The 24,094-nt window shown below is 28.0% G+C and overlaps 1 protein-coding gene across 1 annotated transcript; it reads right to left on the reverse strand.

The window, feature by feature from the left end:
* Window positions 1-13,111: 13,111 nt before the first annotated feature.
* On the reverse strand, window positions 13,112-15,100 carry LOC130947899 (GATA transcription factor 9-like). The gene is made up of 2 exons (XM_057876613.1): window positions 14,557-15,100; window positions 13,112-14,278 (listed from the first exon to the last, which is right to left on the reverse strand). The coding sequence occupies exons 1-2, from the start codon at window positions 14,911-14,913 to the stop codon at window positions 13,502-13,504; spliced, it is 1,134 nt and encodes a 377-aa protein (XP_057732596.1). The 5' UTR covers window positions 14,914-15,100; the 3' UTR covers window positions 13,112-13,501.
* Window positions 15,101-24,094: the final 8,994 nt, after the last annotated feature.

Consider the following 24,094-nt stretch of genomic DNA (forward strand, 5'->3'; position numbering starts at 1 on the left):
GTGCGCGTGGAGTACGCGTACGCGTGGCATTGTTTTCATGCCAATAGTTGATATTCGAGTTTTAAAAGCCAAATCTCATACTTCTAAGCCTCCGATCTCACCACTTATATCTTAAATCATTATGATATGCCTAGCTATTAGAAAAAGGCTAGTGAATGAGGTAACTTGCGAGTGAAGCAAGGGGAAAATGAATAATCAATGAGGATCATTGATGGTTATGTGAGATGTGGAGGATGGTGGTGGAAGTGCTTGTTATGCCATTGGCCGAAGGGCCGTAATTGTTTATGAATTGGCTGGTTCTGGATTGAACCGTGAGCCGGAATAGCTGTGTATGCTATGAATATTGGCTGGTTATGGATTTAACCGTGAGCCGGATGGCGGATATGGATGTTGATCCATGGATGAGAATTCATGCACGTTTATGCTGAATTATTGATAATTGTGATTTGCACTTCCACTATCTGAGATGCGAGTTTCCCTGGGTAGTAGCAAGGGTCGTGGTTCGTCCCACTTGCTCCGGGTCAATGCTTGAGATAGTTGAATGTAAGCATGCTTGTGTTTTCTCTCTGGTTGTAAGGGTGACAGGGCACCGATACCCTCTAATGGCGACAGGGCGCAGATACCCTCTAATGGCGACAGGGCGCAGATACCCTCTAATGGCGATACCCTCTAATGGCGACAGGGCGCAGATACCCTCTAATGGCGACAGGGCGCAGATACCCTCTAATGGCGACAGGGCGCAGATACCCTCTAATGGCGACAGGGCGCAGATACCCTCTAATGGTGACAGGGCACATATTCCCTCTAATGATATTAATACGCAACAGAGAGACTGTGCCCGGGTTAGCTACCGGACACGTCGGGTTGGCTTGATAACCGACAGATGATATCATCAGCCATAGGGCAGGCATACATCATTTGCATATGTTTGAATTGTTTGGGTTTGCCTATATGTTTTGGATTTCTATATCATATATGCTATGTTACCTGATTATATGCTACTTGTTCTACTTGTATCTTATTTGTGTATTACTTGTCTGTATTGCTTGTGTTTGTACAACTGAGAGATCCCTCATGATGGTGTTGGTGGATGTTGGGGGCTGTTCTTGATGAGATGAATTGATAATGCGATTGCATAATGAAGATGATTTTTGAATGAGATCATTTGAGCCCCCTGGGTAGGCGCAGTGATGTGATTTCACTAGCTCCAGGCGAGGGTATGATGTAGTGATATAAAGTTGCTGAGGCAGAACAACTGGTAATGGTTCTGCTTATGATTCTGAATCTGATTCGTGAGAGAATCAGCGAGTTGGGAAGACATGTGTAACATGGACTAGATTTAGAATCCCCTTACAACAGATGCCTATTCATGGATTAGTGAGAATCTAGGCTGGATACTTGATGAAAAGGAGTTTAGGATGCTTAGTGAGTTTTTGTTGCAGTGCATTGTATTTATTTGGCACTTTTACCGTACTGGGAACCCGTGGGCCCGGGGTTCTCATTCCGTATATATCTCTTGTTTTTCAGATACAGGTCCAGGTGCTCAGAAGTGAGCTGAGGTTCGTCTGAGAGACGGCGAAGATCTTTATTTCCTCTACTTTGTGTTTCGCTTAGAATCTCTCCACTTTTGTTTTGAAGATGTTATATTGTGTATTGAACTCTTTTGAACTTGCCTATAGAGGCTCTTGTATTTTTTTGGGGAGAGATTAGGATATGCTGTTGTCAACTACTTTCACACTGTACCCTAGCCGGCCTAAACCTCGCGGGTCGCGACTGGTGGCTATTTACTTATGTTATATATATCTATCTGTTATCTATCTCTTAATCTCCTTTATGCCTTGTCCGTATATCGCTTTCGGCTTCACGGTTTAACTTTTCGTTGTCGAAACGTGAGTGATACGTCTTCGCGATTTTATTTCTACTCTTTTCAGGCTTCTCGATTAATACTCCTTTCAAAATTACCTATATTTATATATTAAAAATCCACCTGAGAGTCGTACCACCGTAATATCATTGACTTATGACTCGAGCATAAGGATTTGAATATTAGGGTGTTACAAACTTAAGTATTGGAGTGTCTTTTGTAGGTACACTCTCCCTTTGTTCATACTTTTCATAACGTAATATCTCTCAGGATGAAGAGCTCGGATCTTCCTGACTTATAACTCAGCGCTGAAGACAACAGCTCGGTGTCGACTTTCAAAAATTGAGTTACGTTCAAGTTACTCACACAAGAACAACAATTTTTTAAATATAAGATTTAATTAAAATTTTACAAAATTCTAAAAACTACTTATTAAACTAATTTTGAAGAACAAGTATTTTCATTTTTCAAGGACGAGAGATAATTTTCTCATAAATTTCATACATGCATAAGAGTCAAATCTGCCCTACCTAGGAATACCCAATTTTTTAGTTTTGATATATATATATATATATTTTTAAGCTTATGATATGGTGATAATTAACCAAATTGGGTCGCCATGCTTGCCACAAAGCTATATTCAAATAGATAAATGTTGACTCTATCATGTGCCAAGTGAATAGTTGGTGCTAGCTCTAAGTCTTAACTAGTTTGAATTTATTTAAGGCCTATATATGAACCTAGTTACTACTACAAAACCTACTTATCTTTTTAATTAATTATGGCATAGATGATATTTTTCAAGTAATACACAGCACCCATCACGCATATGTATTTGTTTAATTAATAATTATATATGTATATACCTTATTTTTATGTGAACTGAATACTATATAGTAAATCCATGCCAGTTCACCCACTCGAATCAGAATCTAATGCCATTCCAAAATGAAAATGAAAATCACATAAACTAATTAGGTATCCACATAAACTTTGACTTTGTCATTTTCTCATTATTGTGTAATGCCTTGAACCAAAGGCCCTTTACTTTAATTTCTTAGTCAATATTACATTCTTGCAAGCCAAAATCTCCCTAATTAGGTGCCTATAATAACTAGTGTTGTGATACATAGGCTTGTCTAAAATGCTCCCAAAAATGGGGATTATATGAATGATTTATATACTATTTATGATATTAGATATGATAAATAATCGTCATGTATGTTGATCAATGACATAAAATTTTGTGGATAAATTAATTACAAAAATATTTAATAACCAAAGTAAATTAACAAAAAAAAAAAATAAAACTTACTGTTAAATAAGACGAATTCTAATTTTTTTTTTTTTATCTCTGTAACATTACCAAATTAATTAATCCGTCTCTCATCCTCAAAATATTAAAAGTCCAATTATATTTGAATCCAAAAACGCTGAGTTCAAATTAAGCTAGACACCATAGTTGTATAGCAATCATCATAGGCTATGGTGGCTACAAATTTAGTGTTTAATTGTCAAAAAATTAAATAGTTAATACTTAATTTAAAAAGTAATAAATTTTAAATATTTAAAATTTATTAAAAAAGTAAGTTCGATAAAAAGTCAATATTAAATAATAGTGGATCGGAGTTTAATAAGAAATTTTTTTTAATTAATATCAGTTAATTCTTTTATATATTTTTATTTCAAATTATAAATTTTTATTTTAAATCCTTCAAAAATAAAGATAAAAAAATAATATTATAATATTAAAATATTTTTAGAATAATTATTATTATCTGATTAAAAGTTGACTTTTTTTATATTTGTTTATGATAGTGTATGGTTTGTATAAATAAAATATTATAAAAAAAAGGGAAAAATGAGAAGAAGAGAGAGAGAGTTTTTGCTGTATAAATAAAGTGAATGTATAAGTGTATAACCATATTTTTATAGAATATATGGCTTTTCTAAGTAGAAATAGTTGATTATTCAAGAGACATTATTTATTTGAAGATTATTTTAAATAAAATAATATAAAAATTTAATTTTTAGTTAGTTAATATTAATCAAATTAATCAAATAACGTGCATTTATATGAACTCTCAACATATATTTAATATAAACAAAATAAAATAAAAACGGCCCTCGATTTTTTGCTCCTAGAGAAACCGTAGAACCAAACTTTATATATATTAAAAAGAAAATTGTAGGCAGTTATGTCAAGTGGAGGAAAGTGTTTTAGATCTAAAATAAAAAAAATATAAACTAATAAAATGAAAGTATAATTATTATTAATTTTATAATTTTCATAAAATATATATTATTCTATTATTTTAATTTACCAATGATCAACTCTCTCTTTGATCATATTCACTTTAGAGAAATTTAGTTCGTACATATATGTATTGAAGAGGGAAAGAGTTATAATTGAAACCTCTAAATTAACAGCAGAGAAATGTAATTAACATATACGCCATAAATTGATAGTGACTTGAATTAATTGTTATCGATATCCATATATAATATAAGGCCCGTGAAATGAACTGAAAAGCTTGGAGCCAAATCAGAATGATCGAGATTAGATCAAAGAAGTGATACACTAGTATAGTAGGGCACATACATTGCATACATAATAAGAAACTAAAAAGATTTATTATTATTATTATTATTATTATTATTATTATTATTATTATTATTATTAATTTAACTGACTTCTAATGACATTTTTTTAATTATATGCTATGTATACACGAAATATATAATGATTAAATTTTAGTATATATATAATATTTTTTATGAAAATATTTAATAACTAAAAAAATTAATAAAAAATAATTAATTTTATTTTATTTTATATTTATTAATTATTATAACAATTAATAAATATTAAATAAAACAAATTCTGAGTTTTTTTTTTCTAACATTATCGAATTTTTTTTAATTTATGCGTATCACACAAACTTTTTCAAAGGAACCATAATAATGTTGCTTGCTAGCTTCGGTTATCACCTAATTAAAGACAATGACTCTCCAATAATGATCCCTAACCCGTGCTTCTCTTGCTAATAACATCAACCCTCGCCACTAGTTATCCCAACACCCTCTCTCATATTCTCTTTCAGAAAAAAAATGCTGAAAATTATATCAACATGCATGATAATAATCCATTAATTGAAAATTACTGGTAGGTTGAGCCAATACTTTAGAAGTCTTCCTCTACATTTGACTATTTGAGTATAGAGTCCTATGTTTGATGATTTCTATTCTTCTCTTCTTGTGTTCTTCCAAATTGTTAAAAACGAAAGTTTTTTTTTTTTTGTTATAAAAATACTTTTTTTAATTTAAGTTAAAAGAAAGTAGTATATTAATAGTTATATTTTTAAGTGACTGGTTTTCACTAGTTCACTCCGAATAATTTTAATTCTCTACTTTGTTCATCAGTTTAATTAACAAACTGGATCGATTTAAAATTCAGTTCATTATTTTTTTTTACCAAATCGATCAATTCAGTCCAATTTTAATAACACCGATATCATAAAAATTTTGATATTATATTATAAAATTATTTTTTAAAATACTTAAATGAATAAATAAAATATATGAATAGTTGGTTATATATCTAATATATTTAAATCTAAATTTTATTAAAATTAATTTAGATATTTATTGAAAGTAAAATAATATTCTATTAGTTTTTTCAGTGCTAATTTAAAAAAAGGAAAAATGGCAAATTTCAACTTGTACATGATTGTTATTATCTAGGAGAGGATATATATTGAAGTGTAAATTACTGGGTCACATGCATATATAATTATTGAGAGATTGGATAGATGAGAGTACTACGTAGGTCACTTGTCATTTAATTTGTTGGCCATTCATATTTGAATAAGTGAAAATTTTACTTATATCATTGGGGAATCAAGTGACTTATCATTTATGACTTGCTGCTGCAATTTGATTCTCTAGTCGTTATCTCTCTCAAATTTCCAATATTTCCTTGTACTATTCAAATATTATATAACTCCTAAAAGGGTCAATTCTATAAATATTCTTATTAGTATTAATTATTATTTTGACTAATATTTGATTTTTATATTATTAAATTTTGATATTTAAAATTTAATTTTTAATATTCAGAACCAATCAAATACTAACTAAAAATGATAAATTTTGTTGCTTCCTTATATTATTTGTATCTTAGAGAAAAATTATAAGATCCTAATTAATGAACACTTGGTCCGTTTGAAAAGTTTTAAAAGTAATTTTTTTTAGCTTTTAACTTATGAAAAATAGTAGTATTAATATCTGGTGTAATTTTTAAAACCAAATTGCAGCTTTCTAAAAAATTATTTAGGAGTTTATAGAAAAGTTAAAAAAAATGACAACTTTTCTCATATACTATTATTTTTTATCACATTTTTATAAAATAGGTACTTTTAAAACTAAAAATTCAAACACAAAATAACTTATTTATAAATTATTATTAATATAATCATTTATTATTTAAGTTATTTTTTTAAAAATAACTTAATTAAGTTATTTTTTCAAACCGGCCAATTACTAGAATAACTTTGCTAGTGCTATGTTACTAACAAAAAAAATGTAAAACTCTTAAAATTTAGAGAAAAAATACAGATAAATCTTTAATATTTTAATTTAAAGATACATAAATTTTTTATCAATTAAAAATATAAAATAAAATATTTAAATTTTTTCATCTAAAATATATATAAATAAATTAATTTTTTAGAGAGACTTAGATATATGATATTTTAAAAAATAAAAAATTTGTGGTATTTTTAATTAATTAAAAATTTACTTATCTTTAGAATAAAAAGTCAGACACTTATATATAAAACTGAAAATGAATAATTGGAGATATATTGTTATGTATATATATAAATACATGAATTTGTTGTAAGAAACAATAATTTAAGGGACCCAAAAGAAGGGGCATGTCATATATAGAGACATAAGTGATGTAAATAGATAGGAAGCAATTAAGGATGGTGGGAGGGGACAATGCAATAACCCATTATTATTCATCTCACCTCACTCTTTACACACATAACATGCAAAGATCCCTTCACTATGGGGTCATTGCTCATATAGCACCACCATAGCACTTATATACAGAGCCATATCCTCAATATCTTTTTGGATTTATATTATCATCAAACAAATACAACACAGTTATTAAAAAAATAAATAAATAAAAGAAAATAAAAGTAGGTAGTAGTCATGCACGTCACTAAGCACATGTGCTTTGTTTCATCAGCCACATGCACACACACATACACACTTGACACTACTACTCTCCACACCCTTCCTAACTATAGCCATACATTCACATCATATTTCTAATAATAATGTGTTTGTGTTACAAATTTTACAAATTATATAAATTTTTAACTAATTAAAAATGAGTCTTGCTACAGAGCCAATAAAATATTTGTACAATATGTACAATAAGCTATATGAGTTAAAAAATAAACATCATCCATACTATCCAAAATAACCATTCGAGTACTAGGAATAATAAACATCTCATTCCAAAAGTTTAAGCTGATATTGGGATTCACCAAGGATCGAACTTTTAACCTTTCAGATCTAGAGCTCTAATACCATGTCATGATACCACTCATTCCAAAAATTTGGGAAAATGTAACACTAATGGTTATATTTCTAATACTGAATCGGACATCCCTAAACCTCCATTGTACACATTGTACAAATATTTCATTGGGAAGAATGCTAGGGAGCCAGCAATTTTAGTATTTTATAGCCATCAATTAACTATCAATAATATTTTTAATGGTGTGAGATTACATCTAACGGTGGGAAATTACTCACTTTTATTTTGATGGTTAAGTGCTGGCCAAAAAACACAAAAATGACTGGTCATCTAGACTTTTCCTTTCAGTAACTCCCTATACTTTCTCATTAAAAATACAAAACGTCTTTACTTTTAAAAAATACGAAACATCTAAGTTTTTACGGATGACGTATTTATCTTCATATATTTTGGTGGAAGAGACTTAAATGTGGCGTATTTTAAAAAATAAAAAATATTTTTATATTTTTAATTAATTAAAATTTATTTGTCTTTAAATTAAAAAGTTTGAAATCAATTTAATTCTTTTAATTTAATATAGTTGAAATATTCGCCTGCAAATATTTTCACTCCAAAGTGAACAGATCTTTAAATAATTTTCTAACCCTTGTAAATTGGCTCTCTATTCTATCTTATTCCTACATATATATGTCAATAATAATGCTAGCTATAATAAATTTCCATTCAAAGAAAATATTAATATATCTAAATAATAAAACTTATTAGTAACTACTTCGTTTTAACTAGCTAGTGGATTAGTGTGTAGTAATTTATTTTTTATTTATACTATAATTTTAACAATAATTGATGTGTAAATAGTAAAATTAGTCAACATAACAATATCTTTAATTTTATAGTTAATGGTATTGAGTTTAAGTAGTTCTTTAATTTATTTTCTCGAAGTAAACAAACCAAAGCATGAGAGAAGAGATCAAAGAAACATATATATCCTCTGTGGTTATTTTGAAGCCAAACAGGTATTATATTCAAGTGATATATTTACATGGTAATGATATTTATTAGTCCATCAATGAATACTAACGTGCTTATTAATTTATCTTTTTATTTATTAGACATATATAAAAAATAAAAATAGTATTATTTAGAATGATAAATAACTTATAACTTAACTAAAAAATTTTAAATAAACGTCTTAAAAATAGCAAAAGAAATTTTTATAAATTATATAGAATAAAAAGTATTTACAAAAAATTGCACCCCACTTTTTATATATAATATAGAATTTAGATATAGACATATATGGTATAGAAATATATACTTCCGATTGTGTTGCATTGCATTGTAAAAACTATAGAAATTAAAATGTGCTTGATATTGCTACATTTGTGATGCGGTGCAATAATGCGGTTAAAACTATTTAGTCAATAGATACTTATTTGGCATTTTTTTATTTTATTTTATAAACTGTTAGATTTTAATGAGTGATGAATCCAAAAAATTTTAATAATGAGGACAAAATTTATATAATATGACAATAATTTTTATAATAAAAATAGTATATATATATATAATTAACTATTAAATTATCTATTAATTATTATGTATTTGTGTATAAATATATATTATTATTTAATTTATTTTTAATATATATTTTATATTTTAATATATATATATATATATTTTATACGGATAGTTATTTTTTATGTACATATAATATGACTATTGTTATAATTATATTTTGTTATTATAAAATATAATTAACCTTTAAAATATCTAATTTACAAATTAAAATACTAAAACAGTAATTTAAATAATAATATATAATTTAAAATTTTATTTTTTAAATTTTATATTTTTAAAAAATTAAATAATTTTTTTCTTAACACTATTTAAAAATTCATTTCTCAATACAATTAAAAATCAACTCTTATTGATATTTATAATTAAAAAAATTCTTTCATTTAATATAGTTGTTATGTAAAAATTAAAGCTAATTTTAAAAAAAATAAAAAGATATTTTTTAAGTTAATTTAAAAAAAACATTAATTTTATTTAAATATAAAAATTAATTATTCTAACGAATATCTAACATAAAATTTTTAAATTAACTATTAAATATCAAAAACTAAATAAAAATTATTATAAGATCTAATTTAATAATCTAATAAAAAAATAAATATTATTATCATACATGTACTAATCATAAAAATTTTAAATTATAATAAAAATATTTACCCCTACAACCCTACACTTAGAACCATCACTGACTGTAATCATGTGAATGAAAAAAAAAATACAAGAATTCTATCTTTATTAATACAATCTTTATTAATATCTATAATAAATCAATGTCCAGTCTATGTAAGCTATGTAAGTGGTTAGAAATATCATTTTAGAAACAAGAAATAATAAATAAAAAGATTAAAAACAAAAAATATTTCTGAAGAGTGCCGACATATACAGTGGATAGCTACACACAAATTTGTACATACAGTGTACTTTGTTTGTACCATTTCTTCCCTTGAAATAGTGAGTGTATTATTATTATATGGTGGCTTTGTGAAAGGCTTAAAAAGCTTAAAAAAAGATAACTATATCACTATGTTAGCCATATACTTATTAGCCATGCACTATGCATATGCATGGAAAGTTTCATAAGACCCTTTTTCTTTCTCTTTTGCTTTTTTATTTAATAATTTTTTCAATTTCGTTTATGAGTTTGAGAATTGAAAGTCACACTCACGCCACATGCTTTTCTAAAAGTGCGAGAAATAAACCACCTTATCCTTCCATTATTTAGTAGGGTTCATGTGGTAATTAGTCATTTCCATTCTTTCTACATAGTTTTTGTCTTACTCAGATAATTGGTAATAATTATGAGAAAATACTTCTTTCGTTTTAAAATAATAACCATTTTAATTTTTTTTATATATTAAAAAGCTAGTATATTTAGATACAACATAGGTTTAGGTGTATTAATTTTGTAAAAAAATTATAATTATTTTAAAACAGAAAGAATAATAACAAAAAATTATTATTATGAAAATACTTTTATTACACAAGATCCAGTCGAAGAAGCAAAGTGAATTGAAAATATTTGAGAAATAATAAAAATTAGTCTAAAAGTATCTTATCTTATATTTATTAATTATTTTTAAAATAAATATATAATATTAAATATAATAAATATATAATTCTAAATGCTATATACATAAAATTATAAATGTTAAGGGAATAATTTTATATTACTATTAGTTACTACTATGGCTTAGCCACCGAAACGGGTAATTGTCCATGATACTGAACAAGATCTTCATAGTGGAGTTTGAATGCAACTTAATTAGTCTTCAGGTACGAGTCATTTCATAATTCATTTACACTTAGTTTCATTATTGACTTAATTAAATATTGGAATCATTTTAAGTAGGACAATATTATATGACCAATAAATATGATTATTTTTTATTATTAGTAATAATTTATACATATATTTATAAAATTTTACATACAATAAATATATAATTTATATATATAAATTAATAAAATTTATTTATTAAAAATAATTTAAAATTTATATTAATTAAATAAAAACTAAAAATACTAAAAATTATTGGCCTCAAGAATTTCTCTTATAAATATACCATGTCTTTCCATTAGTTGACACAGGAGCATTCTCAGAATTTCCAAGATATTTCAGTCTTAAGTTGTAACAAGTTTAAAAATAATTAATTCTAAACGAGGCGGAATTAATAAGATAATGAAAATTATGATTTATATATGCATGTACATGTACATATGATGTTACAACTAGTAATAATATCTATTATTAATTTGTCATGCTCGTTTAGTTTATTTTCAATTTACAAAAGAAAAGGAGATTACTAAAACAGGATTAGTAGTTCTTGCTTCTCATTTCACTATTTTTCTATCTAGTTTGTACTATAATATATACACCAAATTAAACTACTTTATCATGTGCGGCATTAACATATTGTGAAGAAAAATTCAGCCAACTCAGCCAAAAGAAACTAGTTTGGCAGGTAGAGAAAAGTGAAAACAACAGATTTATTGTGCAAAGTTAGGAGAATTAAACGCTTTTTTTTTTTTAATTAAGCAAATAGATTTTGGAATTTCACTGGAATTATTTTTTTTTCTAAGACAAAAGTTTCTCGAAAAATGTAACTTTTAACAAAGTATAGGATAAATCCGAACAATTTTGTTAAAATTAATAATGTTAATAATACAAAGTAAAAAATAATAACGGTTTTCCTTGAAAAAAATAAAATAATTTTAAAAATGTATTTAGACCTTCTATATGAACAAATGGGAATTAATTGAAATTGTGTAAAAATAATAATCTTAGTAACAGAATTTTAAATACGACGAATTAGTTAAAAATTGACTTTTTTATTTTTTAAATTTCTAATAGTGACTTAAATATTTTCATGCGTAATGGGCTAATGGGTATGTTAGAAGAAAGAATGAGAAATTCACAGCAATTGACCCGTGAATAGTGTTACTTACTGTATTGCATATAATGAAATAGTGGAGCCCATGGAAGAGGAAATGTCTAGGATCAGGTGGACAGTTATATCACCCCTCAATGTGTACCTAATTCTTTGTTTATTTATTACTCTCCTCACATGACCTTGCTGCACCATTTTGCAAGCTAAGCACTAAGCAGTAAGCACCCCCCCCCCCCCCCCCAATTTTTTATTTTTTAATTTTGATTTGAGAACTATAATTTAGGGCCTCCCCACGTTGGGGTTTCATAATTCCTATATATATTCTTCTCTTTCCTTTAACGCACTTCCATGTTAGAGAGAGATTATGGTACGTATAGAGGACGATGCGTGATGAATGGCTACTTGCTAACATTGAAGAAATCTTCTTTTTAATTTCACTGAAATCTATGCCAATTCTTTTTAGTATTTTCATATTTGTTCTTCTTCCCTGATCCCCACTTGTTTGGGACTCCTCAATGCACAAAACCAAGTGCTACTTCCCCTTTAATCAAGCCTTCAAATTTGTTGGTGAAAAACGGGTCAACTTCATCACATTTGGTGTATGTATATACATGTGTCGGTTATGTTTTTATACTACTAAAACTAAGTTCAATTATCAATATCAAGACACAAGATAGAATCATAGTTTAGTGGTTATCACTTACATTATTTTCCATATCAATATAAATTTCATATTCTTAAAAATCAATATCTTTGCTAGATAAAAATACACACATGATGATGATGATGATGATGATGATGATGATATTATTCTTAATTATTCCCTCCTTGCAAAGAGAAGAAAAATTACAATGGTATCAAGAGTAACGTAAGCCACCTTTTATGATAAGGCAAAAAATATCAGCACATTGTTTCATCATTACATATTGACCAAATTAGCATACGTATCAAGCAACCATCGATTTCGGCCAATTTATTACTACTTACTATCACAAAATAAATGAATATCGCCCAAAAATCATATCCCTAGCTATTTAGGCAATCTGGGTTCTATGCTTTATTCATTGACCCATAGATACACTAGCATTTTAGAAAAGTAATCAAGCATTTTAATTTCTTGGTCTGGTTAATTTTTTCTTTTCTTTCTTTTTTTTTAGTAAAACGTAAATCTTCATAATTACCTCACATTTGAACTTTAATTAATCCTCATTTAGTCATTTCCAATTAACAAAAGATAAAAACTTTTGATACTCAACTTGCCAAATTCGGCAATGGAACAATGAAGGGGCAGATAATTGATTCTACAACTCGAATGAAGAAGCTCTCTCTTCCCTAATTTTCCCTTCTTCTTTTTCTTTCTCTCCTTAATTCTACAATTTTTTTTTCTTTTTTTCGTCTTTTCCTTCTTTTCTCACTTTCTGCCATAAAAAGCAACATTAAGAAAAGAAAAAAAAGGAAGCAAAGCTACAAATTAAAATTTATAAGACAAAATTTTCAGAGCCAAAAGATATTTGAAAAAAAACTTCTTTAAAAAAAAGGAAGTGCTGTGGTGTGATGTTAATTAAGTTTAGACCTCTCTCTTCTCCACCCTAAATTAAGCTAGACCCGCACGCACTAGATAACATGCCTAAAATCAGGGCCACAATGGTGTTGTTGATGATGATGAGGATGATGATGATGATGGATTAAGAACTCATCTCCACCGTTGGATACACCAAAAATGGAAGTTTGACTCATCAGTTGCTGCTGCTGCTGATGCTGCCGCTGCAAATCCTTCTGCCGCCTCAGTTCCAGAACCTTCCTATGAGAATTCGAGTGCTTCGTTGAAACGAAAGTTGGGCTCGCCGCGGGCCTGTACTCAGGCACAAGTCGGCCCGACTTAAACCTCACACCGCAAGCGTTGCACAGAGTCTTTGGGCCCATGGGCCCTGTTCGCCACTGTGGCGTCTTATCTGCGCCGCAGTGTAGACACTTTCTCCCCAAACACTCCGCATTCACCTCCCTCCTCTTCGTCGTCGTCGGTGCCGCCACTTTCGGTGTCGGAGGCTTATGCTCCGCCGCAGACGTCTGGAGTTTCGGCGACGGAGGAGTCGAGAGGTGAAGCAAGCGCGTGGACCAATCCCCCGGCGCCGCGCGTGAGCGCTTGCTGCGAGCTTTGCCTGGAAGCGGCGTCTCCTGATGAAGAAGAAACGGTGCGTTTCGCGCGGTATCAAATGGAGGATGGAGCGCGTTTTCCGAGGAAGATGATGACTCCGGCGTCTGAGGTTTTCTGCCGTTGATGACAGTGGCGCCACCGCCGGAGAGAAGCTGCAGCGTTTTCAGATCTTCTTCGGTGGAGAACGAGTCCTCCACGAAGTTCGAGAGCCACTCCAGTTCCGCCATGTCATCGTACTGTTAAAACAAAAATATACGGTTAGAACACTGACTTATCAAATTAAATTCAAAATTATCATCGTAATTTTCATGCAAGTTTGAGTTTCATTTTCATGAATTTTCGAATTATAACAAATATATATCGTAAATATTTAGTTTAATTTTCATGATAATGAGCCCTGTATGTTAAATCGTACTTCTCGAATTATCTCAACAATTGAATTCAAGATTATCGTAATGTCTTGGTTTAATATTTACGATATCGAGGTTTGTAAATGCGGCCTAGAGTGAATTACCGGAACGCAGAGATCACCGCCGGAGAATTGTGGATCGCCGGAGGAGAATGCGCGAGGGACAATGCCGGCAGGGAAATGGTTGTCGCCACCGGAGACGGAGGAGTTACAGCTGTCAACCGCGGTGACGTTGGACGAGTCGGTGGAGGAGTTTCCGGCGACATTTTCAAAGAATCCGTCGGACATGATGGCGTCGGCGTTGGAGAAATCAAGTAGGTCGTCAATGGCAAACGGCTCGCCACCGCCGCCATAGCCACCGTGCTTCTGGTCACCACCGCCGACGCCGTGCCGCTTCTCCGTTGAGAATTGGTCTCCTCCGGCGCCGTAATAGCCACCGACGAAGTATTCCGGCCCTTCCATTTTTCAGTTATTTAATAAATGCACTGACTCTCTAACAATGCTACGGCGTTGTAGTTTTAGAGAGAGAAAGTGAGAGAGAGAGAGAGAGAGAGGGAGAGAGAGTGTGTGTTTTTTGTGTGAACGTAAAACGCAACGGAACGCACCGTTTTAGGAAGAGAGGGGTTTGAGGGGAAGTGTCTGAGAGAAAGGAGTGAGTGAGGGTGAGGGGGTTTTGAGCAGTAAAGGGGAGTGGCAGAAATTGTAAATAATGAAACATTGGAGCTTCTTTTTTTAATCGTAATGCACACAGATACATATGGGTGTGTCAATATAATAATAGGGAAGTGACTTGCAAGTTCTGTAAAGTCGTTTAAGCCCACTTTCATTTTATTTTTTTCTTTCTCTCCTTTCCTTTATTTGGAAACAATTCTCAGATTTTCCTTTCCTTCTGTTCCTGCCATGAAAGCTTTTCCTTCTTTTCTTTTCTCTTTTTTCACTTGTTTCTTCTCTTTTACTTTCCGTTAATAGTGATTTTTTTTCCCCTCTTTCATTTCACTACAGGTGTTATTTAGGAAAAATAGTTTGTATTGGGTAAACTTTAAAAACCCAATTATTTTAATAAAAGATAAACGTGGTTATAAAAGATAATATAAATTATTTATGTATTGATTTTAAGCAAATTGTTATATAATTTTTTAAAATAATTCAGTGATTTTTTTTAAATGTGAAAATAAATCAATAGTTTTAATATTTGTCAAAGCTAGTAATTACGTAAAATTGAATTGCCTTTTGACTTATTAAATGATATTTAATGAGTTGTATTTATTCAGTTACATTATTTTTTGAAATAAAAAGAAATATATTATAATACAACAAATGAAATAATAAGATTGAGAAAAATTACATAATAAATACTATTAAAATACTTAAAGAGTCAAACACTTATGATTAAAAATATAAATAAATAAGTACAAAGTCTTAATTTTTTTTCTAAATTGGAAGACATACAATTTCAAAAAACATAATTAATATGAAGAAAATTGGGGGCCGGGAGGGAGTATATTCCTTAAAAGAAATAATGTTATTCTTATTGTTTAAACTTAGATACAGTCGACTTTATGTGAAGTTAATAATTAAGAACGAATAGATGAAAATTTCAATCAAATCATTTAATAACTCTCAAATATCAATAGCAGTCGGTTTCATACCTTATTTGTTTCATTTTTCTTTGAATTGAAGGAGTTGGCAATTGTGGGGAACACAACCATGACAATCAATAAGTTACAGTTTCCTTTGATTAATGGATAACCATTGCACCAACCTCTCAAAATATAGATAGTAAATATCAATTGATGTTCACCTATACAACAAGTACTAATTCATATAATTTTAGAAAGAAAATGTGTTGCATGCCATTTAGAAAAAAAAAATTAAAATAAAATAAAATAAATCTGCAAGTGCCCTTGTGATGAGTGCATCACTTCTTTTTATTACTATTATTTTTAACTAATATCATATTTCTGGCACATCAATTATTGACTGCTTTGTATATAGAAACTATCAACTTATAATTAAAAGAAGATTGAGGTTTAGTTAAACCTATTATAAAGTGTTAAAACTCTGAAATAAAGGAGCATATAGTAGCATCATTCACTGACACTAGTGTGTTTTGATTACTTTTGTTGAAGATTCTTTGTATCTTTCATGAATTGGTAACGTTGGGAGAAAAAAAGTGTTAATTCTGTTATATATTGAAGTTTTATATGAGAGAAAAATTAAAAAGAAAAAGAAGAGGGATTAGTTGATGCAATGAATAATGATCATGTGGTGTGAACAGGAATCAAAGTGTTTTAAGCATTGCACATAATGGTGGGCTGTCACTTAGAAAGAAAACAGCTATGGCCACAGACACACTCTGCTCACTTTCCTTAACATTTCAGTTTAAGACACATACACACATACATGCACTCCATTGTAGATTAATCAACAAAATTCACCATAATTAGTAGAATTTAATCAACGGTTTATTTTTTAGCCTCGTGTGTATGTATGGTGATGATTTTTTTTTGTTCTGTTCACATCACAGTATTTTCAAATTCAATAGGTTAGAAATTAATCTGTCGTATATCTGAATTTTATTTCAAAGTTTATAAAGCCCGTTAAGATTATTGGTCAAATAGTAAAAAGTAAAAATAATATATACTTAAAGGATTAAATTCAAATTAACTTCATTATTCTTAAAAAGCTAACAAATTTTGGTTATTGACACAAAAGAAATTTACTTTTTTTTCTTTTATTGGACAAATTCTTTTTTTGTTTTGTTCATTACTTGTTGAAAACATTGATTAACATATAGTCCTTGTGTATATGTATGAATTTTACATAAATATCTCTTCTTCTTTATGCTAAAATTAGAGACAAATTTACTATTCTAAAATCTATATGGTGATTTTATTCCAAACATTCATATTACCGAAGATAGTAAAAGAATGATGAATAAAAATCCAACATTTAATTTTAGATTCAAAATTTCAAATAAAATGTAAATGACTTAACCATTGAATTATGATTTTAACTGCTTGTTCTCCATAAAATAAACAAAGTTAAAATTTTACTCAAATCGAAAGAGACTAACACCAAAATTAAGAGTATATGGGTGAAGAAGAGAGTATGAATTATTGGACAATTAATGGCATAATTAAGAATGATTTGTGGAATTAAATGTTCAAGAAATTCAAACCCTAAAGAATCGATCTCTTTGCAGGTTTTGTCGCTGTGACTCCTCCAATAGTGTCCAAGTTTACAGCCGGATTCCTCTGCTGCTAATAATATTATTACTTGGAAAGCCGTGCAAAATCTATTAATTAAGGTCTTATATTCTGAATTATTACATTAGTTTAGTTGAATTAATTGTACTTTTTCTACCCCCGTTTGTTGCCCTATCATGACCCCTTATTATATTCCCTAACTCACGTTTTAGCACGATGCTTACAGCTCAACTTAATCCATTCATTGGCCATCAGCCCATCCACGTGGCTACTTACCATCATTTTTAACTTTAATTTCACCTGCTACCAAGTCACCATTATTCTATAATCTATATGGTTCTTAATTTTGTTCCTTTTAACTGCAACATTTCCTAGCCTTTCTTAGGTTTGGTAATAACCACATGCTCTACACCGTTTAATTATAGATGAAAATTCAGATACAGTCAACTTCACGTGAAATTAATAGTTGAGAGCTATTAAATAATTTGATTAATTTAAATAAATTTTTATCTAGCAGTTTTCAGCTATCAACTTCACGTGAAATCGACCGTACCTGAATTTCTACCTTAATTATATTGAAAAATAGTGTCTAAGTCTAACACTTTATTTTATATGGGGTGAAATAAAATATAATTTCTTACAATTTTAGGCATGAACGTTATTTTAGAACGAAAACTCATATACAATTATTTTTATGTAAAATTGATAATTGATTTTATAAGTTTAAATTAAGTGAATATCTTGTATTTTAAGATTTTGGATTAAATTAAGATGCATGTAGTGTTTAGGGTTTCTTTTTTTTTTCTCCCTCTGATCACATACATGTACTCAACTTACTCTTGTTAGGTAACATTGTTACATTGGATTAAATAACATTTGTTAACTTTTCAAAGAATCTCCTCGTCTTATGGATATATAAACTATATGATGATGATAAGGTTTATGCCTCTAAAATATGTTTGATTTTGAGAAGTAAATGTGACACCCCATAATCAAACGGGTGCCTAGCTAGACTATATGTATATCCAATTGTCCATATGTAAAATGTACCGGAATAATTTAATTTGAATTTTGATTTTTCGTATTTTTTTTTGTCATTTTCAAAATATTTTTGTGAAGAATTAAATTTAGTTCTTTTAAGTTATATCTTTTATAAATTTTTTAACTATTAAATCATATTTTTTTATATTTATTATATTATATAAAGCAATAAAAAGATGTGGCTCATCGAATTTTATGTATAAATTACAAAAAAAATATTTTATTAGTTTTAAACTCATATATAACATTTTATTTTGAGTATAATATGTTTATTATCTTAATTCAATTTAATTTTATTGTAACAATTATATTTAATTTATAAAAAAGAGTAAAATAATATATAGACACGTTAATAACTATTAGCACATTATTATAATACAATTTGAATAGAAAAGATTTCGATTATTGGTGATAATTGGATTATAGGTCATGTGATTAGAAAAGGTTGATTTTTAGCAAAGGGAAGTTTATTGATATTTTATTTACTAAGAACATATTGTGTGTACCGACTTATATAAATTCAAAAACATATTGATGAAAAATCATGTGGGTGCTGGAGGTAGAGCAAGCATATAGCTTTATTTTATTTTATTTATATTTAAATTAAAATTATTCGATAAGATAAAACAAGGATTGAGTCAGATGGGCCGGACTCCGATCCCCAGGTTAAAGAAGAAGCCTCAGTAACTACTGGATAAGGTTTCCTTACCCCATTATTACTGTCATATTTTTATTCAAACTTCTAGTGCACTTTAAAAGAAAGAAAATAAAATAAAATAAATAAATTCGTCCGTTTAATTAAATATAAGGAGTTTGAATTTCGTCATAGTAATTTATTGGCAAACGCAGATTATTAAATAAAACTCAAATCTTCCATAAATTAATCCTTAACATATTGTAGACATAAAAAAATTAACCTTTTATGTTACATTTGAGATAATATAAATTTATTTTCTATTTCTTAATGAAAAATGTTGGCCAAACATTTCCCAAATTTAAAATCATTTACTAGAATTTTGTTCAAATATTTTAATTTTCAACAATTTCAACTACTAAATTTAAATCAGCCTCTATTTTTTTTTATTTCATTAGATATATAATTCTTATGTCAAATCCTTATATTATTATGGGATAAGGAGCTCATATGAAAATTTTAAAACCTTTTAATAGTTCTCAAATTATTTTTAAATATCAATCCATATAGATTTGACAAAGTTTGTTAGTCTCTAATAAAAAAAATTGGCGCAAGAATTGATTTATTTAACAATTATCTAAAAAAATCCAAAATAAATAAACAAATAACGAAAATTTTAGTGCATTAATTAATGTGTAGTTGTTTTTTTTCCTTTTCAAACATTGATAATTTTGCCAGTCTTTGAAAAAAAAATTGTCTTATCTTATATAATTTTTAAAATTAGTTAGATCCATCGATTTTAATATAAACTCTAGACATCCATTCTCTTAGAAGCCAATAATTTTAAAATTAAACTCACTCAATTTAATTTTGTTTGAACTAGATTACACTATCATCACATGCAAAACTCTCTTAATCTTTTTCATATATAAAAGTTGAACTCAAAAATCAAAATGTCTGATAGATTGTTAGTGTGTTCACTCATTGCACATTTCAGTGAAAAATAAAGCAACAAATGTAAATAATAACATATAATGTATATTATAAGCTTTTATCTATGTTGGGGGTGTATTTTTATTTTTTTATTTTTTATTTTTTATTTTGCGACTTAATTAGAAAATTAGTGAGATTGCAGTGAGCACGCGAGAAAGATAGAGAGAGAGAGAGTGTGTGTCAGCTATCATGTGAGTGTAGGTATGAAGATGATGAGTGAGTCTTCTCAATGAAGCTTGTTTGTTTTTTGTTCCAATGGGATAATAATATATAACTCAATTTTCAATTTGAAGGGTTTTTTATTTTTCATTTTTTTAAAAATAAATAATAATTTTGCTTGATCAATTTCCTTTGGTGCTTCCTCCCCCACACGTGCGTACTCCTCCACCATGTCTTATTGCTAACATGGAAGCACGTGCACCGCACACAATATATTATATGCAAGCATCTTTCAATTTGCAAGAAGCAACATGATATCAAAAGAGGGAAAAAAAACTATTTCTCTAATAATGCAATTAAAAGATAAAAATGGTAGTAAATCTTATCAACACATTATCTTAAATATGCAAAGGAATCAATACTTTAATATTAACTACATATTATTATAAGAAGCCCTGAAATACACTCCTTTTTTTTGTTATCTAATAATGGATATCTTAATTTTTGGTCATTGTAGTAGGAATTCATGATTGACAATTCACGATACCAAAGCCCATAGTATGTTGGCCCAAAAAAAACCCCTTAGAGTTGACCATTTAATTTTTGGACTTCAATTGTTATTGTTTGATGCAATTTCCACAAAGTAACCACCAAAATGGGCTCTAGTGTCCGAAGCATACCAAAAAAAACCAGTGTCCAAAAAAGGAAAGAAAAAACAAACACTGCCCCAAAATGAGAAAAAAAATGACATCTAGAATAAATATATTTGTTTGGCAATACCAAGATATATATATATATATATATATATATATATATATATATATATATATTCCTGAAAATATATGCTTAATTTCAAAATACTCTCAATATTAATAAAAGAATGAGATTTTTAATAAGAAATATAATAATTATTAAAAGAGATAATAGTAATTTTATATATCAATCTTTATTCATTTGACATGAGAACTTTTTTTTTGTTAACGACATGAGAATATTAAATACTCACCTTTTGAAATGGGAATAATTTTAAATGTTCCAATTGTAAGAGTAACAACAGACACAAAAAAAAAAATTGTAAGAGTAATGTTTTCCCATAATTTTTCTTATAAAAATAAAAATGAAAATCCTATTCATCGGCTCATCTAATAAGAGTGAAATGAATACGCATTTATCAATTGGGCAATTGAACTTTTCAAAGTTTAATTTCTTAATACAAATTGAAAATTAATAAAGGTTGAATGTTTGAATTTTATATATATAAATAGAGGATAAATCCTCACGTAACATACCTATAACAATAATAAAAGCAAATACTTTCTCTTTTTTTTATATGCACTATAATATAAAGTACTTTAAATTTTTTTCTTTACATACTATTAATATAATATTAATATATTATTTTTATAATAGTATAATAATATTAATAAATACTGATAGTAATATTTTTTTATTTATACTTTATTTTATTACCTTTTCTTTATTTATTTTACAACACATCGGATATATTGACTTATACATAGGCTTGATGTTGCTCACACACTCATATCTTACTATGATTGAATTCATCCAACATTATTTATGACCTTAGCTTTTGTAAAGATTGATTAGTAGCACTACTTAAGTCAATTAACTAACTTCAACGACTTTGGATCATCTTTCTATATGGTTCATTTAAGGTCCCGTGAAGAAGAAAAAGTTAGTTTATGTATGTGGAGCAAATTAAACTCTTATACCGTATTGCATATTTCTTCTTTTCTTAGTGGTGTGATTAATTTTACCACAAAATTAAAGAATAAATTTAAATAGTAGTGTATATGGTTTCACCATGCTAGCATGTGAATACCGCTAACAACTTGTATCGGTGCCTACTTCGTATTGGACCACATCTCTAATAGCTATCTATAAAAGATTACTTTTAGTATGGCAAGATAAACTTGTTTATTGCATCACTATATATTTAAATTTAGTTATCATTATAGTAATATTTTGTATTCCATATATTTTCTTTTGAAACTTTAGTTTTTGTTTTATATATGTGTAAGTACTACATATATATGCATACGGAATATGAATTTGCAAACTATATTATTGGTGTTTTTCCATTGTAGCTTTATTAACTTCCATTAGTCAATTCAATTACATGATCCCAGATAAACGTGGAATAATTTTATGATATTAGCCTATTAATTATTATTAAACTACTCTTCTATATTAGCCCATGACAACAATAAAGAAGTTTTGTGGCCCACAAATTCAACTCAACAGAATACATAAATTCAGTTCTAATTTTAGTCTTTATTAGTTTATCTTATCTTATCTTTATGTTATCTTCTCTTCTTATCTTATCTTTACTTTTTATCTTTTATAGGACAATGTTTTATATATATTTAATTTTACCCTCATAGTTTACAACACATGTGTTCATATTAAACTACCCTTCTATATTAGCCCATGACAACAATAAAGAAGTCTTGTGGCCCACAAGACTTCTTTATTGTTGTCATGGGCTAATATAGAAGAGTAGTTTAATAATTATGTATGAAACTTTAACTATTACTACTATAGTTATTCACTTAATTTATTTGTTTAAATGTCCTATGTTAGTGTAGAACTATCTTGATCAAATATAGTTGGATTCAGATATAAGATCCACTCATCCACATAGGTTCTATAGTATGGCAACTGTTTACAAGAGAATACACGTGACTCTTGTATTCCTCTCAACAATTAAAAATAAATAAATAATAAGTTTAGTTATTTTTATAATTAAATTTTTATATTTTTTTAATTAAGACCTTACCCTATTTTTAATTTTATAATTAAGTTATTTTTAATATAAAAAATATTAGAATTAATTGAATATTTATGTACAAATTAAATATATTTATAATTAATTAAAAACTTAATTAAATCTTTGACTATATATTTTTTAAAAAATATTATATTAATTTTAATATTTTTGACATAAAAATAAACTAAAAAAATAAAAATAATATAAAAATTTAATTAAAAAATATATAAAAATAAATTTGATAAAATTATAGAAACTAATAAAATAATTAAATTTAAATAATATAGTACATTAATTTTTTTTAAATTATTTCCTTGATTTGTAAAAATTTTATGTCACTTAAACAGTTCAGATTTAACTTACTCTTTTTATGATGAGTCTTGATCAGATCACACGATTAAATTTTATATATATAGTTATAGTGTATATATGTACACCGCATGAAAAACTAAGAAACTTTTTTTTTTTTAAAAAAAAGAAATAAAGAAAAGAAAAAGTGTGCGGTTATAGCTAGCTCTAGCATGCACGAGAAAAAGCTAAGAAAGAAATCATGCAGGTAAACCTCGTGCTGCATTTGTCATTTTCATCAAAACCCTTTTTTCTTCTTTGGATTGTCATATACAACTACCAAACAAACGTGGATTGAAGCTCAGTATAGTACTGAAATATTTATAGGTAACATAAAGAAAAAAACAAGGCACACTTACCTTTCAGGTTAGATAGATAGATATACATTTAATTCAAACTTCACTCACAAAAAAAGTTGCCTCGAAAAATCTAGTAAAATTAAGTTCACGGCTTTGGAAAGTTGGCATT

This window comes from Arachis stenosperma, chromosome 9, assembly GCF_014773155.1.
Source record: "Arachis stenosperma cultivar V10309 chromosome 9, arast.V10309.gnm1.PFL2, whole genome shotgun sequence".
Taxonomy (NCBI): Eukaryota; Viridiplantae; Streptophyta; class Magnoliopsida; order Fabales; family Fabaceae; genus Arachis; species Arachis stenosperma.

Bases quoted from the DNA above. Each gene is read 5' to 3' on its own strand.
- LOC130947899 (XM_057876613.1), bottom strand. From the start codon at position 14,913: ATGGAAGGGCCGGAATACTTCGTCGGTGGCTATTACGGCGCCGGAGGA. The intron at 14,279-14,556 runs GTAATTCACTCT...TTGTTTTAACAG, and splicing joins GCGGTGATCTCTGCGTTCCG to TACGATGACATGGCGGAACT.